The sequence below is a fragment of the Balearica regulorum genome, chromosome 6 (genome assembly GCF_011004875.1).
Source record: "Balearica regulorum gibbericeps isolate bBalReg1 chromosome 6, bBalReg1.pri, whole genome shotgun sequence".
Taxonomy (NCBI): Eukaryota; Metazoa; Chordata; class Aves; order Gruiformes; family Gruidae; genus Balearica; species Balearica regulorum.
This window is the reverse complement of record NC_046189.1, coordinates 30,188,640-30,207,856: the sequence shown is the minus strand read 5'-3', so window position 1 is coordinate 30,207,856 and position 19,217 is coordinate 30,188,640. Positions and strand designations below refer to the sequence as shown.

At 49.0% G+C, this 19,217-nt stretch overlaps 1 protein-coding gene across 5 annotated transcripts in view; it reads left to right on the top strand.

Moving 5' to 3' along the window:
• Positions 1–18,590, top strand: part of LOC104636007 (uncharacterized) — a 46,710-nt gene extending 28,120 nt beyond the window's left edge. Inside the window, exons 2-9 of one of the 5 annotated variants that reach the window (XM_075757042.1) lie at positions 2,736–2,854; positions 4,489–4,532; positions 6,102–6,243; positions 12,018–12,192; positions 12,960–13,164; positions 13,596–14,218; positions 15,877–16,022; positions 16,875–18,590. In XM_075757042.1, the coding sequence (XP_075613157.1) occupies positions 2,751–2,854; positions 4,489–4,532; positions 6,102–6,243; positions 12,018–12,192; positions 12,960–13,164; positions 13,596–14,218; positions 15,877–16,022; positions 16,875–17,670 (2,235 nt within the window). In that variant the 5' untranslated portion in view covers positions 2,736–2,750 and the 3' untranslated portion in view covers positions 17,671–18,590. Of the gene's footprint in view, positions 1–2,735; positions 2,855–4,488; positions 6,244–12,017; positions 12,193–12,959; positions 13,165–13,595; positions 14,219–15,876; positions 16,023–16,874 lie in introns of those variants that run through there. The other 4 variants (XM_075757040.1, XM_075757041.1, XM_075757043.1 and 1 more) reach the window with 4 other exon arrangements.
• Positions 18,591–19,217: the final 627 nt, after the last annotated feature.

The window sequence follows — 19,217 nt, the reverse complement described above, 5'->3', positions numbered from 1 at the left end:
TCAAGCTTTAATCCTTGAGAAATAAGTTCTTTGGGGGGATTTTGCAGGAAAATGAAGGTTAGTGGCAAGTCTCCAAGCAGGCACTTATCAGAGTAATAGAGGAGAAGTTGATTAAACAGAATCACATGGTAGAAAATAAGCTGAGCACACGATGCCTTTAGTCTTACGCTCACGTTAGGTACGAGGCTCATAACCACCAGGACCTTTTCAGTCCCTGAGCCAGGAAGCAGGCAAACATTGCACAGACGACGTGATTGAAGAGCAATTCTGTGTCATTCCTTCAGCGGCAGCCAACGCTAAGCTCCTTTTTGCTATTTGGCCTGGAATAAGTCAGCATTGGCCTGGAAGATTGCTGGAGTAGAATAAAGCCCTAGCTTTGGGGAAGTGTGGACAGGACTGCCTGGAAGTACCCAGCTGGGTAAATGAAGGAGTGCAGCATCAACCCACAGTGCTCACGTATGTCAGGGAGCAACAAAGAACTGGCAAGTCACTGCTTGGTTTAACTGGAAGAGAACACAGAGTGCATTAGGAGTGCTGTGTACCCTTAGGAGAGAGAGTTAGGACCCCGAGTTGGGTCACCATGTGAGAGATCAGCATTTACTTCTCTCCATTGCCTCACACTTCTGTGGCATTTGCTAGTTTCCATACTGGCATCACCTGCTGTAGCTATAGACTGTAGTTACAGCTCTGAGGTGGTGGGAGGACAAACTCATGTAGATATTGTTCCCAGTGTTTCTTCAGTGGTGACCATGTAAGACTACAGCTAAATATTCTGTATGTACAGTGAGCCTGCAAGGATGTGCTGGAAAATCATCTTTAGTGTATCAACCATAAGCATATTAACTCAAATGAGTTTTTTCCATCTCATGCTCTCCTCCAGCAGAGTGCCTAAACCATGCTTGTGGTCATGTTACTTTAGAGCTGAGTGTGTACGCACGTGCTTTATATTACAGCAGTGTCACCGACCTGACAAATGCAGGCATCTGAGCTGAAACTGTGATGCTGTTGCTGTGTGCCACAAGGAATGGAGCACTAGAACAGAGGAAGGAGGGAGAAGGACTCAGTGTTTCTAGGTTACAGGCCAGGTCAGAATTATCTGGTGCTTTAGAGAGACCTCTGTTTTCTCTCTGCTCCAAACATCCCTGGGCAGTGGGGGAAGCAGGCTGTGCCTCAGCACAGGTGGTCCCCCTTCACAGGTCAGACAGCAGTTGGCCTGGGTGACAGTGAAATTAAGCTTACCTACCTGACATGCTGTGCACAGCCCTCAGGGTAGTGGCATGGGCAAGATTAGTAGAGTTCAGTAGGAAAGAGATGGTCCTTTCAAGGATGGAGTGACAGGGAAGAAAGATGCTCCTCTCTAAGCTGGTTGTTATGAGATCTCTACAGCTGCCTTGCAGGCATGAGGTGAAACAGAGCTCACCAATTTCTGAGGCTCCCCCTCACTGCAGCCAGGGCACTGAACTCCCTTGCACGTCCACCTGTGAGCTACATCCACATACACCTTTGCTCTGAGCTCTCCTGAAAGTACCAAAGGGACTTCCCATGTCTGAAGTGTTTTCTTAGAGCAAAAAGTCACTTTTCAGAGAAAGCTCAGCTCTGATGGGTGACAAAGATTAAAATAAATTATTTGGAAACAAAATTTCTCCCTTCCTCCATGTAATCCAGTAATTTTTGGTGCCTGCCTATGTGTCAGCAAACTCTGCACAGCCTCCTCTGGAAAGTCTCTGTCTCCTACCAACTCTCACAGCTAGCTGTGACTGTTCTCTGTCTTCTCTGGGTCCTCCACTCTACAAACCTGCCTCTGCTGCCCCTCTCTCTCCCTCGCTCTCTGCCTGCCCCGCTCTGCCCACAGGAGGTTTCTTCCAGCTGCTCCTTCCCTGAAAGCAACTTTTGCCACCCCACACACACCTCCACCGGAAAATCCTGCCCTGGCAAGGCAGCAGCAGGTCCCCGCTGCCTGGTGGTGCTCATGGGCGCTGGCACCTTCCACACCCACTGGGGAAATGGGCCTCTGCTCTCCTGCAGGGCAAGTGGGTTCCCTCTCGGGCCAGTGGGTTTGAGGTATTCCCCCCTGTAACAGAGGGACGCAAACCCCTCCCTGCCACGTACCTAAGCAGGCAGGGACCCGTGGCCACCCACACCTGGTGTCACTGCAGCAGCCTGCAGCCCAAGGAGGGGTCAGCATTATGGGCCCCAGCAGTGAACTTCCACCAGAAGAGAGACTGTGAGGACACAAGTCAATTGTATTTTCAGTGGTGTCCTGTCTCTTGGTGAAGGGAGCAGCCACAGACAGGTCCCGCCCCGTCATTTCTATGCCTCTGCTTACTTGCTCTTCTCGTGACTCCTTCTCCCCTTGCCTGTGTGCTTTCTTGTCCGACTCCCTTGCTCTCACACACACACACGCAGAGCTTACCAAGCAAGCATGTAGCCTAGGCCTTGGTTTCTCTTCAAGGCGTTACTGTGTGTAGCTCCTTGCCTTGGGCAAGGACCACTTTATTCTCAGCTCTCACTACAGCAAGGGTTGTTTTCTCTTTCTGCTTGGTCTGAAAGCAGAGTGCAGAATCTACACGTGGCTTTTAGTCCCCTGGCTGTGACCTGATCACAGACCAACCTGACAGGCCATGGCATCTCTCATTAACAGCACTTTCTCACAGGAGCCCTTCGGCACTACCAGGAGCCCTGTTCCCTACTCAGTGACTGGCTCTCACATCATCTCATTCTCTCTTTCTTGACAGATCATGTTATAACCTATGATCACAGAAAGTCCTGATCCTCACGTTTCTCTGCTGTCACCTGTGGGCTCCTCCAGAGCCGTGAAGAAGGGGAAACTCCAGCCCCACCATGAGAAGACTGGGTGAGAAGTGCCTGTGACATCTTGGGGAGCAGCCACACTTTGAGAGCTAGTTTTAATTTTTATTTTTAGCAGTTTTGAAGGACGTAAATAATGTTCACCATTCAGCGGTGATCCAGAGGAGCAGCTCTGCCATACCTCTCTGGGATTAGATTAGAGATAGTTTCATTAATGTGGGTAAAGTATGCTAATTTGGACCACTCTAAGCAAGGGCTGAATCAAGCTACCAGCGAGTTACCAAGATTGGCTTCCAGGCAATATGCTGCCTCAGACTTCTCCTCAGATGGAAGATGTCTGTTGTTACCTCACATGGTTAGATGCCTGAGGTGTCTTAGCCTTCAGAGAGTAACAAGCCTCTTCATTCCCCTCCTGGTCAAGGTGGCTGTGCTGCCTGAATGGTTGGCCATGTGTGGAGAACCCAGCTGCACTACAGAGCAAACAGTCTGGGCTGTAACTTACATGGTCCTGTCTTGCTGTACCACGACCTCTTCCTGGGTGTTCAACCTGATATTGGTTCTTGCCTGGCTTGTTATTAGAGACCATTGTCCCACCATCCCAGCTCTATGTTTCCCTTATGAATCTCAAGCTAACCCCATATCCCCTGCCCAATCTTATTCTCCTTTACGTATGGCACTCACTCGTTCCCTTTGCCTCTGGTTGCCAAGGGAGGAAGTGGACAGAGCTGTAGCAGACACTGATGTCTTGTGTGACTGCTGGCAAGTCCATGAGGCCTAAATCCTTAAGAGAAATTTGGAGTCTCTCCACTCAGTATAAAGATGCTCCTTCCACTTCTACGTCCTGCTGGCCCAAACTGAAATGTTGGGGTTTAATTCTCTGCATCACTCTGAACATGTGATTTAGTGACTTAGATTCCCCGAGCCTTACCATGCTGAACACAGATCATAGGAACAGCCTTGGAAACCACACCATCTCTTTCTGGGCCTCCGCTAAGCTGTCATGGGGGGTTGATCATTTGGTCCTGTTGCTAAGGGGTCAGGAGGGTGTGTCTGTGAGGTACCTTTGTCTCTGCACTGGAAAGGCCTTGGAAATGCTTGGCTCCCAGTCACTATATGCATCTTCCCTGTGAAAGGTAAATTAGAGCGTTAAGGGCTGCAGTGTGACTCTTAGGGACAAAACTGCCAGCAGTCAGCCGCCTTCTTCCTCCTCGGTACTTGAGCCTTCCAGGAGACCACACTGTCATGTCATCCTTTCCCACCCCCAGCTTCCTCCTTAGCCCACACACTCTTGTCTGCACCCCATTTGAGGGAAAGAACCTGACTATCTCTTGTAAACCTCCATCTCCTTAGTGCTGCTGTGTGAGTAAGCTGAGCCTGCAGCAAGCACTTCTGAGCATTCGTCACTAGAGCTGAGCAGCGTTATTGTGAGGGAGTTGCTGAGGGTAAGTAGGATAAACTTCTCCACATTCAGATGGGTAGTATAAGGCCACTCTTGGCTTGGCTAGAGATGGAAAAGATTCCTTGCCCCAAGCCCCACAGCTCATCTCCTAGTGATGCTGCTCTGTTTCTACCCAAGCTGTTGGTGTTTGGCTTCTGCGTTCCCTGGAAGCAGACCTGCTGTTGCATCCTGCGAGTCGTCACCAGGCTGCTTCAGTAACTCATCTTTCCTTCCATTCACAGGTCTTCTACGCATGGCAACTCAACCCATGTGAGAGCTCTCTTATGTGAGTACCCAGCAGCACACTTTGCTGTCTGTGGTCTGTGGACATTGACTGGCATCTAAGCGACATCCCAGCTCCCTCCTCTCCCCCTAGACGCCACTGTCTTAGAGCCTCCATGTGCATTTGCTATGACATACATCAGTGTTGATGAGAGACAGGAACACTGCCGGGTGATCTTGAGCTGCCAAAATAATCAGCTCTATGCACAACATGGCTTAAAGGATTTTTCGGTTAGCAGCATGCATCCACTAAAGAACATAGATACTCAGATTTTTTCTGGGGACTTCCACACTCTAGACTCCTGCCATACTCTAGACTCCTGCCACACGGGCAAGGCACCTTTGGCCAGTCCTGTGGAAAACCGGATGTATCGGAGCGTGGAGAACCTTCACTGGGCAACAGTTGCTGACTCGGGGCTGTATTCTCACTGCCGGAGCCTGGATAATGAGATCATCTTTCGCTATGGAGGCACCAGTCAGTGGACAGAAGGCTGTGTGGATATGCCCCCAGTACAGAGCACATCGGACTCCCTGAGAAACCTTTCTCTCCATACTAAACAGACATCTCGATCAGCACAGAATGTGCTTCTCCCTCCCTTTGCCAAAGTGCCTCAGTGGCTTTTCCCTTCTGCAGAGGAGAAAGCTCTACACAAGGATGCCAAGAAGGAGCTGAAGGAGAAACTGAGGCTGCACAGCAGTAAGGTGGCAGAGCCCTGCAAGCCAGTGCGTCCACAGGCAGCCCTGCCTGACCTGATGGCCCAGGAGTTTTTTGAATGCCAGATGTGCCGGCAGTACAAGAACGGTTGTGCTGTCAGCTGCTGCACAGTGTTGGTGGAACACACTGCTCTCAGGCACAGCCTCACAGGGAGGCAGAGACTGTGTTTGGCACACAGCATCATCAGCCCAGAAGACATCAAGCAGGAGGCTCAGAGGAGGCTTCAGCTCCGAAGGCAGAATAGCTCCCCCAATTTGCCCCTTCAGCATGCTGGGGAAAGCCGTGAGATGGCCAAATCCAGAACAGCAGAAACCCTGGAACAGTATAGTGGGGAAAGAGATGTCAAAGCGACATTGGGACAGAGCAAGAAAGGCCGCTGCAAAGGGAGGCTCTACATACCCACCTTTGAGGAATTCAAGCAAATGAGAAGTAAGGATGCAAATTCATCTGCCAGCAGCAGTGGGCCAGCAGAGTGCTTGAATAAGGGTCTGCCTGTGAACCAGACCCTGGAGGAGAACAATAAGAAAGTCTGTTCAGAAGCTCTGGGGACCAAAGCTGTGAATGAAGGTGCTGTCACAGCGGAGGATGACGACGATGTGTTCCATGAATACCACACCTCGACTGGCTTTTCCCAACATCCAGACACATGGGATGGTTTCAGAATGAGCAGCCCTGAGGTGAAGGACAGAACCGACCAGATCTCCAGCCTCAATAGATCCCTGGTCCCCATTTGCTCTAGCCCTATTCCACGATCACCTTTGCAGGCAGTAGCAACACACAGAGCTGAGCAGGAGATCTTCAGTGATGAGCAGCAGAAAGGAGAGACAAGACAATTAAATGATGTCCTCCACCTTGCAGGGCAGTCGCTGGCTTCTGAAGCACAGTCCTCTTGCTGTTCATCGCTGCTGTTAGAAGCCACAGATTTATCCAGCTATGGAGCTAAGCTACAAAAGATGAAGGATGAATTCATAGGTTCAGCCCTGGAACTTATTAAGAAAAGGTAACATGCTCTCTGGCATCATCTGAAAGCAGTTCCCTTGTTAACAATCTGGTCTCTCTCCTGATATGTACATTTAAGTCCTGTAGCATAAATATGCTGTTGGCAGAGCCTTTCATCTTAGGGTCTCTGATAGCCACATGAACGTGTCTTTAAGCTCTTGAGCTTAAACTCCATCTTCGCGTGGGATTAAATATCGAAAAGCATTTTCATCTAGACTTTGCCTTTTTGTACACCTTAATCCTGTCCAGACAGCAGCCATTAGTACTCCTAACACCCAATTTCCCACCCATTTTATTTCTGTACTAAATTGTTGAAAGGTCTTTTTTAAAAAAAAAAAAAAAAAAATCTGTTAAAAGTAGAGGACAGCAGCAGGATGCAAAGTACTAATATGATTCCTTTGAAAAAAGATGTAGAGTCTGTCCCACCACTGCAGGACATGAATTTAGGTAGTGTGACATGCAGCAACAAGTGCTTTCATTTGCTGCCTGCATGTAGTGAACTGGCAAACAAATGAGAGCAAGATGGCTGCTACGAGTCTTCAGCCACCCTCTGGAGACCAGCACAGGCAGCGAATGAAAAGTACCTGCAAATACTGTCCTTCTGCCAACTCGGACAGCGTAAGCAGAGACAGAAAATACTTGTGTAAAGCCTTCCTTCCTCTTCTCCAGCCAGGGTTTTTCCCTTCTCTGGGTAAGGTGTTCACAAGGACTGCTTTCTCTGTCCTGGTTTTGGACACTGCAGTCCTGGTACCTCCCTCCTGCCAAAGAAATGGGGATCCCTTTCTCTGCAGGCAGGTTGCCAACAGGAATAAAAAAAGTTCTGGAAGCTAGGAATTTGGGGTAGTTATCACTGTCTTATCACTAGATAAAGCTGATGGGGAAAGGAGGAGTAAGTGTTGGTGGAGTGGTTTGTTTCCATGTGCTTGGCATTCAGGACTGGCTTTGCCAAGAATTGCATTTGACTCAGTTTCTGGCTGCTTCTGACATCCACAGATGCAGTGTGTGAAATGCCAGGGCATCAACCTTATACGCTGACTTGCATTTCTGGAATGCTAGAGCTCTGAGACTGGGGACTCAGGTTTTAGAGGAGATGGTAGCGACTTCTGCACAGGAATGAGAGTCATCTGAAATAACAACTATGGAGCTGAAGCTCCTCATGTAAACAGAGCCGGAGCGACAAGCAGAAATACTTCTGCAACTTTATAATCCACAGGGAAGTAGGTGGTGTCAGAGGCCTAAATGCTTCCTTCAGCTGTCCAGCCCAGCCTTTGTGCTTTTGTTCTAGAGTATGAAAACCCAGTGAAGAAACAGATCAGAAAGTTATGGTAGGCTATTTTTATCACTGATGTGAAATGAAATACACAGAATGGCACAAGCCGTGAGTAAGAGCATAAGAACAGCTGTGTCTGAGCAGAGCAAAGGTTTGACTAGTATCTGGAGCCCGAGGTGCATGCATAGCAAAATATATGGGAACTGGGTAGTGCGTAGGATCTTTCTTCCTACTACTCTCCCAGCCTCCAAACACTTTCTGCCCAGGGCATTTATGGTTGCAGTGTGGTTTCTGTGCTTTTAATATCCACAGTGTTTTTTGTTTTTGTCAATATGTGTTCAGTCTCCCTAGTTGGATATGTTAAAATATAGGAGCTGATTTTATTAACACTGTGGTGAGTTGACCCGGGCTGGAGGCCAGGTGCCCCCCAGAGCTGCTCTGTCACTGCCCTCCTCAGCTGGGCAGGGGAGAGAAAATATAATGAAAGGCTCATGGGTTGAGATAAGGACAGGGAGATCACTCAGCAATTACTGTCATGGGCAAAACAGGCTTGACTTGGGGAAATTAGTTTAATTTATTACCAATCAAATCAGAGTAAGATAATGAGAAATAAAACCAATCTTAAAACCACCTCTCCCTACCTCTCCTTTCTTCCTGGGATTAACTTCACTCCTGATTTCTCTCCCTCCTCCCCCCGAGTGGTGCAGGGGGACGGGGAATGGGGGTTGTGGTCAGTTCATCACACGTTGTCTCTGCCGCTCCTTCCTCCTCAGGGGAGGACTCCTCACACTCTTCCCCTCCTCCAGCATGGAGTCCCTCCCCTGGGAGACAGTCCTCCACAAACTTCTCCCAACGTGAGTCCTTCCTACAGGCTGCAGTTCTTCATGAACTGCTCCAGTGTGGGACCCTTCCACGAGGTGCAGTCCTTCAGGAACAGATTGCTCCAGCGTGGGTCCCCCATGGGGTCACAAGTCCTGCCAGCAAACCTGTTCTGGCATGGGTTCCTCTCTCCATGGAGCCAGGAGCCTGCTCCAGCATGGGCTTCCCACGGGGTCACAGTCTCCTTCGGGCATCTGCCTGCTCCAGCATGGGGTCCTCCACAGGCTGCAGGTGGAATCTCTGCTCTACCATCAACCTCCATGGGCTGCAGGGGGACAGCCTGCCTCATCATGGTCTTCTCAGGGGCTGCAGGGGAATCTGTGCTCTGGTGCCTGGAGCACCTCCTCCCTGTCCTTCTTTTCTGACCTGGGTGTCCGCAGAGTTGTTCCTCTCACAACTCTTGCACGCTGCAATTGGTGTTGTGTGGGTGGTTTTTTCCCCTTCTTAAATACGTTACCCCAGAGGCACTACCGCTGTCACTGATGGGCTCGGCCTTGGCCAGTGGTGGGTCCATCTTGGAGCCAGCTGGCATTGGCTCTTTTGGACACGGGAAGCTTCTGGCAGCTTCTCACAGAAGCTCATGTTAAGGACCCACCCTGGCTTGTTTATTTTCCATAGTGATAACAACTAATGGTAAAGGTTGTCATTTCTTCAGAATAGCAGGAGGAAGACAAATGTGTGCCTAAGTACTGGTTAGTGGGAAACTCTAGTTTCCTTTATCTGGAAATTTCTCAATTTTCCATCATTTTCACCTGAGACTGTAAAGTGCCTGAATATTCATTTATAGCTCAAGCTGATTCTCATTGCAGAGGTTGTGGATGTTTTGGGTCCTAAATTATGATTGCTGACATCCAGACAACATTTTTTCTGAGTGTCAAATGAAATGAGCTGAAAGCTGGGGATGTTGTCCCATTTCCACAGATACTGAGCTCAGCAATCCTTTGATACAGATGTTGTGATGGAGCATCACAGAATAAGACAGCTGAAATTGACTTCTCTTTCTAGTGTTTCTGTGTAAGTGTTACAGTTTTACAAAGCAGTTTTGTCTGGAAGGTTAATTACCTCCTTAGTAATTCATAGTTAAATTACTTAAGACTCATTCAAATGGCTTAATATTTCATCAGTGAAGATTTGATTTCCAGCTTAGCCTCATAGGTCACTGGATACCTTTAACTTAGGTTGTAGTTCTGGCAGTGAAGGGATGTTGAGATCTAGGTGGAAATCCTGTACACATTTCAATATATAGTCTACTTTCTGAACTTGTTTAAGCAGCGAATTGTTCAGGATAAGGAGATGCAAGAACCTGTCTGTGAAATGGGGGACAGGAGGACAAGGTGACAACAAACACCTGCACAAGGAAGCAAAGGACATGGCTAAGAAAGCAGGTTTCCTGAAAGGAGTGATGGGGCGTATTTGGGATGACACCGGGATGGTGGACATGAGCCAGCGGTGTACTCAGGTGGCCAATAGCGTCCTGGCTTGTATCAGAAATAGTGTGGCCAGCAGGACTAGGGAAGTGAAGTCTGTATGGTGGAAGGCAGTGTGATCAAGAGGAGAAGATAATAAATATTCCAGTTCTGAGCTCTGCCCCTGAGCCTGGGCACATCCTGTTGCCCCTCTGTGCCTCAACATGGTCCCTTCTCTCTGCATGTTTCAACCAGAAGCTGTTTGAGCAGGAGCAGCTTTTGGAAACAGTGGCTTTCCGGCAGTGGCAGATCGTGTTCAAGAGCTTTCTTGCTCCATAACCTCTGCCTTCCCTCCAAGTGTGCCGAGCTGAACTGTTCATACTTTACCCAACTCAATGAAACATTGAGGAAATGATCTGGCTGGGAATACATGAGGGAGGATATTTTTTTAAACCCAGATCATTTCAAGACTGATTTTAGATGGCCACACAGACAGTTACACTGGACTGGCAGAAGGAGTTGTACCCCAAATGTGGCTGGGGACAGGAGGGAGGAAGGAGACAGGAACCTCTTAAGCTGGACTGAGCCAGGACAGTACCATGGTAGGACCACAGCCTTGCTGTGTGCCTGCGCCGCTCTTACTGCAACTCTGCAAGGGGGATAATGCAATCCATACTGCAGACTGCTCCGTGACAGCGCTGACGTTGGGATCCCCTTTTACAGGCTGGGTAGAACAGGCCTGGAGAAATGAAGTGACACTTCCAAATCCACATGGCAGGGAGTTAGCACAGAAAAAAGTAAAAGCCAGGAGCCTGCCGTTAGCACTGTGCTGTTGCTGTGCAGCTGGGAATAAACTCTTTTTAAGCTGGTAAATCCTCTGGTAGTGTCAGTTGGGACCTGGAAGCATAAATGGAGGAAGATGAAAAAGCATCAGCTGAAAAGTTGCAAACCAACTTTTCTGGCCTGACAACAGAGCTAGTGTGTATTCTGGGAGATTTGTTCCCTCTTCAGCGATTTCAGTATTGGCTGATGGTTTGTTATTGGAGCCAACTGTCATTCATTGTAAGGAAAAATGCCCATCTGTCTCATGTGTTTGCTTGTAGCTGACAGTGTTGGAATTGCACCTTAGCACTATGACCTACCAGCATAAGTTCACAAGTGAAACCTTTAAGAAAAAGCAGATTTTTGTCATAGGAGACTTTTGTTAAGCATGAAATACATGCATAACCTGAAATATGTTCCAGACACTGGCTTCCTGTATGTCCAAGCATCCATATCCAGTCCTCAAAAACTTTCTTTTTGAAGGAATCCAAGCCCATAAAAATGAAGTAAATGCAAAAAGAAAAATTAATATTTTTCCAAGCTGGCTTCATTATTCATGGAAATAAGGTGTCTTAGAGAGTCTGTTAAAAAAAAAAAAAGTGTATCACAAGTAGTATCACAAACTACTACTGTGATACTACATCAACTACTCCTAGTGGTTTTGTGCCATACTGTGTCCGTCTGGAGAGGTGATGTTGTCTACAGAGAGGGGAACATGGGGTTGGAACAGGCTGCCTGTATCAGCCAGACCTGGCCTCTGTTAGCATCAGACAGCTGTGAATAAGAGCATCCCAGCATTGCCAAGTGAGAACCCTGCCAGTCTTTTTGAGACTCTTAAGTGGACCAAAAGGCCTGATCCTGAGTTCACTGAAAGCAGAGGGAATCTTTCCAGTGATTTCAGCAGGCTTGGGATCATATGAGAAGAAAAACAGAGGGAAAGCTCCTTTAATCCTCTAATCTTTTCAAAGTATTATGGTTTTTAGCAGGTGATTTTCTTCCAGATGAGCAATATGGTTTCTGTGTTGACAACATATCTTAAAATAGCAGCAAATATGGATATAGCCTACTTAGAAAGAGGTTTTTCTGGTCCCTATGGGAGAACCTCATGTTTTATGGACACAAAAATGCTCTGTGAACACCCGAGACTTGATATCCCAGACTGATGCTGGCATGAGTGCAATTACCCAATTTGCACTGCTATAATTGAGCTGTGTCTAGAGCCCCTGAAACACACGCACAGCCATCCATGCCGACCAGTCTAGACTCCTGCCTGCACTTTCCCTGAACTGTTGTGGCTGGTTGTTCAAAACAGGGCTTTCTGTTCAGTCTCATCTGTGTCAGGAACGGCAGGTGAACTGCATACATGATGTTTATCAGAGTCTGCTTCTTCCCCTGCAGCTGCAATGCCGAGACTGCTGCCAAATCCCCCTCCAAGGGGCGGTGTGATCTGAGGAAAGCTGATCTCCCACCTCCGGAGGACAGCCAGCAGCCCACAGCGATGTCCATGGCAACAGCGACCTGGGAGGACAAGCCAAGCAATGAGACATCCAGTGACACTCCGCCTGCAGGGAATGTAAGGGAGAGGAATTCCCCTCTCATCTTGGGCATGTGTTCAGGATTATTTTTCTCGTCTGAAGCTCTGAACGATCCCTTTGTTGTAGGAACTGGGCAGACTGGGAGCCTGGGATCTGAAATCAAACCAACTCCCATGAGTGATTAAACTCTAAGGACTTCTAGTGCCCTTTTTTTATTACAGTTAATGAAACAGGAGTCAGTTTTGTGCCCTTGCCTACCTGCCGCTGCATTTCTTGCAGGGAATTCAGCAATAACCCCTTCATGGCTTTCAGTGTGCCACCAGCCCCTCGCTGCTGCACTGCCTGGGAGACCAGACAGACTCCCTCCTAGTCCCCACTTGGTCAAATCGCTAATGTAGGTAAGGCATAGAGGCTGGAGTTCCTGACCCAGCAGCGCTGAATCATTCACAGAACAGAAGCGAGCTAGCTCAGACCCTGGAGGACAGGCTCAGCCCCCCCTTTAGGTCCTTAGCCAGGACTATGCTCTTGACTTCTTCATAGTTATGCCATGATCCAGCCACCATGGAGCCACTGAACTCAGAGCTACACCACAGCAGAGGGTGAGGGGTCCTTGCTGTTAGGACTAAACAAGACAGAGGGACCTGGGGGGGACAGATTTTCTAACAATCACGTAGCAGAGCTGCATTTACAATCCTAACACAGATGAGTTGCCTTTTCTCTCCTTTGGCAACTAAGGTCCAGTGGCTGCAAACCAGGCACTGCTTTGACCACAGCCTTGCTCCAAACCCACTTGCTTTTCTTGCAGACCCCCAGTCCCAGCTGCCGCCGATCCAGCTCCGACATCGTCCATGAGACCACGGATGGTGCCAAGGCCCAGCGGGAGTGCCGGCTGCGGCCGCACTTCAGTGACCCTATGCCGACAGACTCGGTGAAAAGGAAGCAGCTAGAGCTGAAGATTGCAGCTGCAGCACGGCAGCATGCACAGAAGCGCCGGCAGGAGCGAGACTACGGTATCCACATTGTGCACATTCAGAGGGGGTTGATGGGCCATGGGCTGAACCCTGGTGTAATATGGAGTGACTCTGCTCACCTGGGGGAGGGAAGCATTCTGGGTTTAACCCATTCTTGTGCAAGAAATCAGGATCTACTCTGCTGTGTCTCTGTCCCTGGCTGGCGGATGGCAGCAGGGGGAGAGGGAGGACCAAATGACTTCACTGGTATGGGCAGAGCAGGGATGACAGGTTTCACCTGGGAGCCATTTACTTGTGACCCCTGCCCTTCCCAGCAGCAAAACAGGAGGGGGGACAGCTAACAGCCTGGCTTTCACCAGATCTCCCCCACCAGGGTTCCTACCACTCATGGCTGTGCCGGGTTGGGCTCCTCAGAGAGCAAGAGCTCTGTGCCTCTGGCAGTGCTTGTAATGATCTGTGTCTGTTCTCAGGTCCAGTGGTAGCAAAAGCCAACCTTGGCCATGGTGGCAGCTTTGATGAGACCCGCCGTGCTCCACGTGGCTCCCTCCGCTCCAGATATCATTGGAGCAATGTCAGCAGCCTGAGCACGGACAGTGGGATTGTTGGCGTGAACGATGTCCGGGATGACCCGGATCCCAGTGAGGCCACCCGGACCAAGTCAGCTGATGTGGAGAGGGCAGATAGTGGCATTGGCCAGATGCCAGCCAGAAAGTGGAGGACCAGGGCTTCTGAAACGCTGAGCTCCCTGCAGGCCTGGGAAGCCCACCGTCCCTGCACTGACTGTGGAGAAAGGGACCTCCCGGCAGAGACAGATGTGCAGAACTGCAATCAGAGGCGGGCTGACCTCTGCGAGAAGTGCCGCAAACGCAGGACGGAGCGCAAGGAGTCTGTGCTGGAGTTTGTCAACACGGAGGCCAGCTATGGAGAGGACCTGCGCATCATCAAAGAGGAGTTCTACCTCCCCATGCAGGCGGCTGGGCTGCTGAGCCAGGAACAGCTCCTGGGCATCTTCAGCAACATCCAGGAACTCATCGACCTCAACGAGAACTTCCTGGAGATACTCCAGGAAGAGATTGATCAGGCCTTTGATCAGGTATGATGCTGAGTGCTCTAAAGGGGCCAGACCGGGCAACCAGGAATAGGTTTTGTATTAGTGAAGCAGCATAGGTGGAGCAGAGGATCAGGAGGTAGGACTCCTGGGTTCTGGTCATCTACCTAGTCCCTTGTTCCCTCAGCTATTGTAAACCAGTGATTTCAGTAGGCCTGTGCCAAGCTGCTGGCGTCACGCTGCTGTGGTAGTGTCACTGACATTAGGATGCCATCAGCAGTCTAGCTCATTTATGCAATTAACAGGACCTAACTGCCCCTTTACCAAAGTTAACTTTAAGCCAGTTCACTTGGGCACTGATAAGATTGTGACCAGAGGGGCACAGAGCGCAGCTTGGTCTGGCTCACAGGCCACATGCTTGTGACCCTGAGCTGGCTTGCTTCAGGCTGGCTTGGGTGTATTTGCCTTGGGTTGCTGTTTATTGCAGCTGGCCTCTAGGCTGGCTGCGGGGCCAGGCAGCACAGGCTCTCCCTGCTCTGGGGACAGCTGGGACTTAGGGCTCTGTATGCCAGTTGCTTCTACTGATGCACCCTGCCTTGCACAAGGGACTTTCCTACCACACCAGCATGGTGGTCAGAGGGCAGAGAAATAGAAATAAGACTCTAGAGGAGCAGTCACTGCAAAGGACAAATAAACAGCTTCAAGAAACCAAAACCCACTTGTTGCCATATCAGTTTCACCAGGATGTTTTGTTCTCTAGGAAACACATACATCCCTCTTCGAATCCCCGCGTGTCAGACTGAGTGACACATGTCTCAAAAACTGGCAATTTTGACAATCTCTTTCATGCACCTGGCACAGTGAAGACTGATGTGCACTGCGAGTGTGATGTCTCCTGTGAATAATTTATTGAGACAATGGCTTCTCCAAACAGCCGTGGGTTTCCTTACATCCATCTCCATGTTGCCCTTTGCAGTCAGAGCTCAGTACTGCACCAAAAAGCCACCAGCAGCCAAGGAGCTGCTCCCTCCCTCACTGCTCAAATGAGTAGTGATTGCAGAGCGTGTCAGCATACGCCTCGACACAGCTAAGAGCATTATGTGGCACCAGATTCTTACTATTCCCTTATTTTATTACACATCCAGAAATGAGACAATTTACCATGAAATTTATTTTTCACTTAGGCATCAAAGTAGCCAGTAAGAGCAGAACTGAAGGAGATTGCTTCCCAGCCAGACCAGTTGCTGAGAACAACTGCAGAAGTTGTTAAGTGCCATGTCTTGTTACCTGAGTTACAGGCTTCCTCTGCCTAGTTGCTCCTAAATGCTCTGTTAATTTATGCACTGCTGTATGAGCCTTCTGGCAGACCTGCCGGCAAGAAGAGCCCCAGTATGCTCTCTGACTGGCAGGTTCACTCTGGTCTTTGAGCCCCTGCTCTAGTGAGCTGACTGAGCCCACAGAAGCAGAGAAGACATCTCTTTATGTGTAGAAGAGGAAGCAGTTAGACCAGCTTTCCTTCCCCTCCCCACACACTAGGACCAGGACCTACAGGGACTGCCTTTCCACCAGGAAGGATGAGCCCCGTTCCACCTTTGGTGTCCTCCAGATCCTGCCGTAGGTTCATGCTGATAGGACTGAATGCAGGCTCCATGCTTGTGCTTCTCCTGAGCTAACCCAGCAGGGGCTGTATTGCATGCTTGCAGGGTGATGATGACCTGATGACCGTGTGCATCGGCGAAATATTTCTAGAGTTCGTCAACATGCTGCCAGCCTTTCAGACCTACTGTCTTCAGCAGTCCTCCTCCGTGAATATGCTCAACGCGCTGGAGAAGGAGAAAGAGTTGCTCAGGTGAGAAAAGCTCTGAGCGTATTCTTCCAGGCTGTGGGGACAGGAAGGCACCAGACTGAGGGCCAAGCCTTTGTCAGCTCAACTAGATGAAAGTTTTGATGCTAGTGTTCTTCACTGATGAGCTGCTCGCTCTTGGGGTGACAAGAGCAATTCACTCTCCAAAATACATTAACCACTTGCCGTCTCCACTGAGGCAGCCAGCTGGTCCCCAGCTGTATACTGTATTTTGTGGCACCAGTGTTTGTCCACTGACTGCTGGGCTGAACTGTCACCAAACAACACCCAGGTGAGAACAGCTCGCAGTCCCTGCACCATAACATGGTTTGGATTTCCACTGGGGAAGGCCACTGTGTGAAGCCTGCATGACTTGGATTTGTTTCCCTTTCCTAGGCCTGGCCTGTTGGGCAATGTCAGGCAGGTCACCTCTCTTTCCACTGCAACAGCTTAAATGATGACAGTACTGAATTCTTGTTTAGAGTGCTTTGTAATCTAATGATGAAAGGAGCTACAAATTAATATAATCTGATATCAACTGATGTATCTGCCTCAGGCCTACGTCAGTGTGTACCTGAGAAAGATCACACCCTCATTGTTTTATAATGATTTAATAGAAGACTGCCAGGATGTTCTGTGCTAGTGTTGCAGGCACCTCATCGCTGTTCTGCACCTGAGCACAGCTGCAGAAATTGTTGTTAGTTTTTGAGAAGACAGAATTCACAAGGCTGTTAAAACCAAAGCGGGGGTTGCAGTGCCCAGCAGCTCTCAGCACCACACTGTTCATTTGCATTTAGGATTGCAGCAGCTGCTGGCAGAACAGCCACCATTTCATTCCTTCTTCTTAAATCCCTGCAGAATATTCCTCAATGTCTCCCAGAATGACAACACAGCGCTGCGGCGGATGAACTTGAGGTCTTTCCTGATGGCTCCTTTGCAAAGAGTCACCAAGTACCCACTGCTGCTCAGCAGAATCATCAAGGCCACCACTGAGTACCACCCAGATCATGGCAGCCTGCGGGAGGCTAAGAGCCGCATTGAGTCCCACCTGGAACATATCAACATGAAAACCAAGCAGGAAGGGAACACGTGGACCCTCCGCTCCTTTCGCCAGGACAGCAAGAAAAAGAGGGAGGTCATCAACATTGAGATGAGAGAAACTGCCCTCAAAACTGTCGGTTGGCTGCGGGAAGAAACACGATTTGTGATGGAGGGGTCTCTGCAGCTGGCCCAGCCCCCTGATGGCCAGTGGGTGAAGAAAGGCAGCAAGACCCTGAAGTTCCAGAACATGCAAGTCCTCCTCCTGGTGAACATGAAGCGTGTGTCCGAGTCCAGCCTGGAGTCAGCTGAGCCAGGGCCTGTGAAGGACGCCGTGCTGGTACTCATCAGGGACAAAAATAACGGCAAGTTCCATTTGCTCAGGGAGCCCTTGAGGCTGAGTAATTGCATCGTCTCCACTGATCCTGACTGCGATGACACTTTTGAACTCATTGAGATCAGGCGGGAGGCATTTGTGTTCCGGGACAGTGACAGGGCACGGACTCACCACTGGTTCAGGCAGATCAGGCGATACTCGAGGGAGCTGGGCTCCTGGAAGAAGCGGCGGAATGCACTACCCAACATCATGATCAGCACCCCTCACACCAGGCCCTGAGTCCTGCACGGGCAGCACGCAGGGAGACTTGGCTTGGCCAGTGCCGTGTGCAGGAACCATCAAGAGCCCCAGTGGCTTGAACTTGCTCTGCTCCATGGACCACACAGGGAGGAGCCTGGCCCACGAAGACTCTTGGCAGCACTGGAACCAAGTATTACAGCCTAGTTCTGGTCTCTGGCCTCAGGACTCATAACTTGTTTGTGGCTGATGTACATACAGAGATGGGCTTCCCTTGAGGAGCAGATCTCTGGAGGAAAATACTGAGTTTAACTTGTCAATATTGCACTGTGGGAGAATGACGTATGATGCTTGCCATTGCATGGATTGTGTTGAAAGCCAGTCTTGACAACATGAGAGAGGTTTCCACCATTGACTGTATTTCATCAGCATTAGGTAAAGTCAGGGTCAAAATTAGGTGCAGTATTATGCAACAGGGGAGGAAAATTAGAGAAAATGATGTTTTTCACAACTACTCCTAAGGACTGTATTTCATTATTCACCTCTGTATATTCAGTCAAAATACTTGTTTAAAAAGGAAGGTCTTTCATCTTTAATCCAAATCAAGTAGATATCAATTTGCTCAGATTCAGCTGCATGCATACAGCAAAGAAAAAAAAAAAGCAGACAAGAATAAAAAGAGTTCTCGCTCTCTGACACATGCACCCCAAAGATGCGTAGAACCTGTGGAAGAGCAGTATATCCCCACTGAAAGTCTGTTAGTTAACTGACTTGGGGACTGGAACATAACTCTGCATCTGAAATATCTCAGAAGTGTATGTAAATATAGCTCCGCTACCACTAATAGTGAACTTAAAAGTTTGAGATTATTTAAATGATGTAATCTAGTGTATTTCAAAATTTAATTGAAAGGAACAATTTACATTGTACTGTAGAGTAACATAAAAGGTTTTAATAATTATGTTTCAATGACTTTAGGTGGGTATTCTTTTAAATACTTGTTTTCTGGAGTAGATATTTCATTTAGCATGGGTGACATTCAGGTGAACAATGTGCCTATGTCTGTTCTTTGGATCCCCTGAACAGAATTCAAGGGCTACTCCTAATGAGACTGGGAGAATGGTCCAAGCCTGGTACCTTACGTCTCACTAGACAACAATAGACTGGCATAAAACCTTACGCTCTGGCCGCAGTCCTGCCTGGGCAGGTCTGGCCCCAGCACACCAGACGCAAGAGCCGAAGCCAGGGCCACAAAAGCACTCTCCCATAAGGTCCAGCCTCTCTCGGCTCCACAGCAGGGAAATGACTCGAAGCTGAACAATGGTGAAAAGGCAAACAGGGTTTAACCTTTTCAGCCTGACGTTACTGCTGCCTGTGGCCTTGCGATTACAAGATCAGCAAAATGTCACGCTGTGACTTACACAGCAAAGGCCAGATTACAGCCCTAGAGGCTGAATTAAAGGAGCCTGAATTTTGGTCGGTGGATCTCAGAGAGGACAACCTGTAAATGTTCTCTCAGATCCCAGGGTAAAGACAAAGCCAATCAGTATTATTCACTCCCCACAACATATTTCTGTTATAGGCATTTA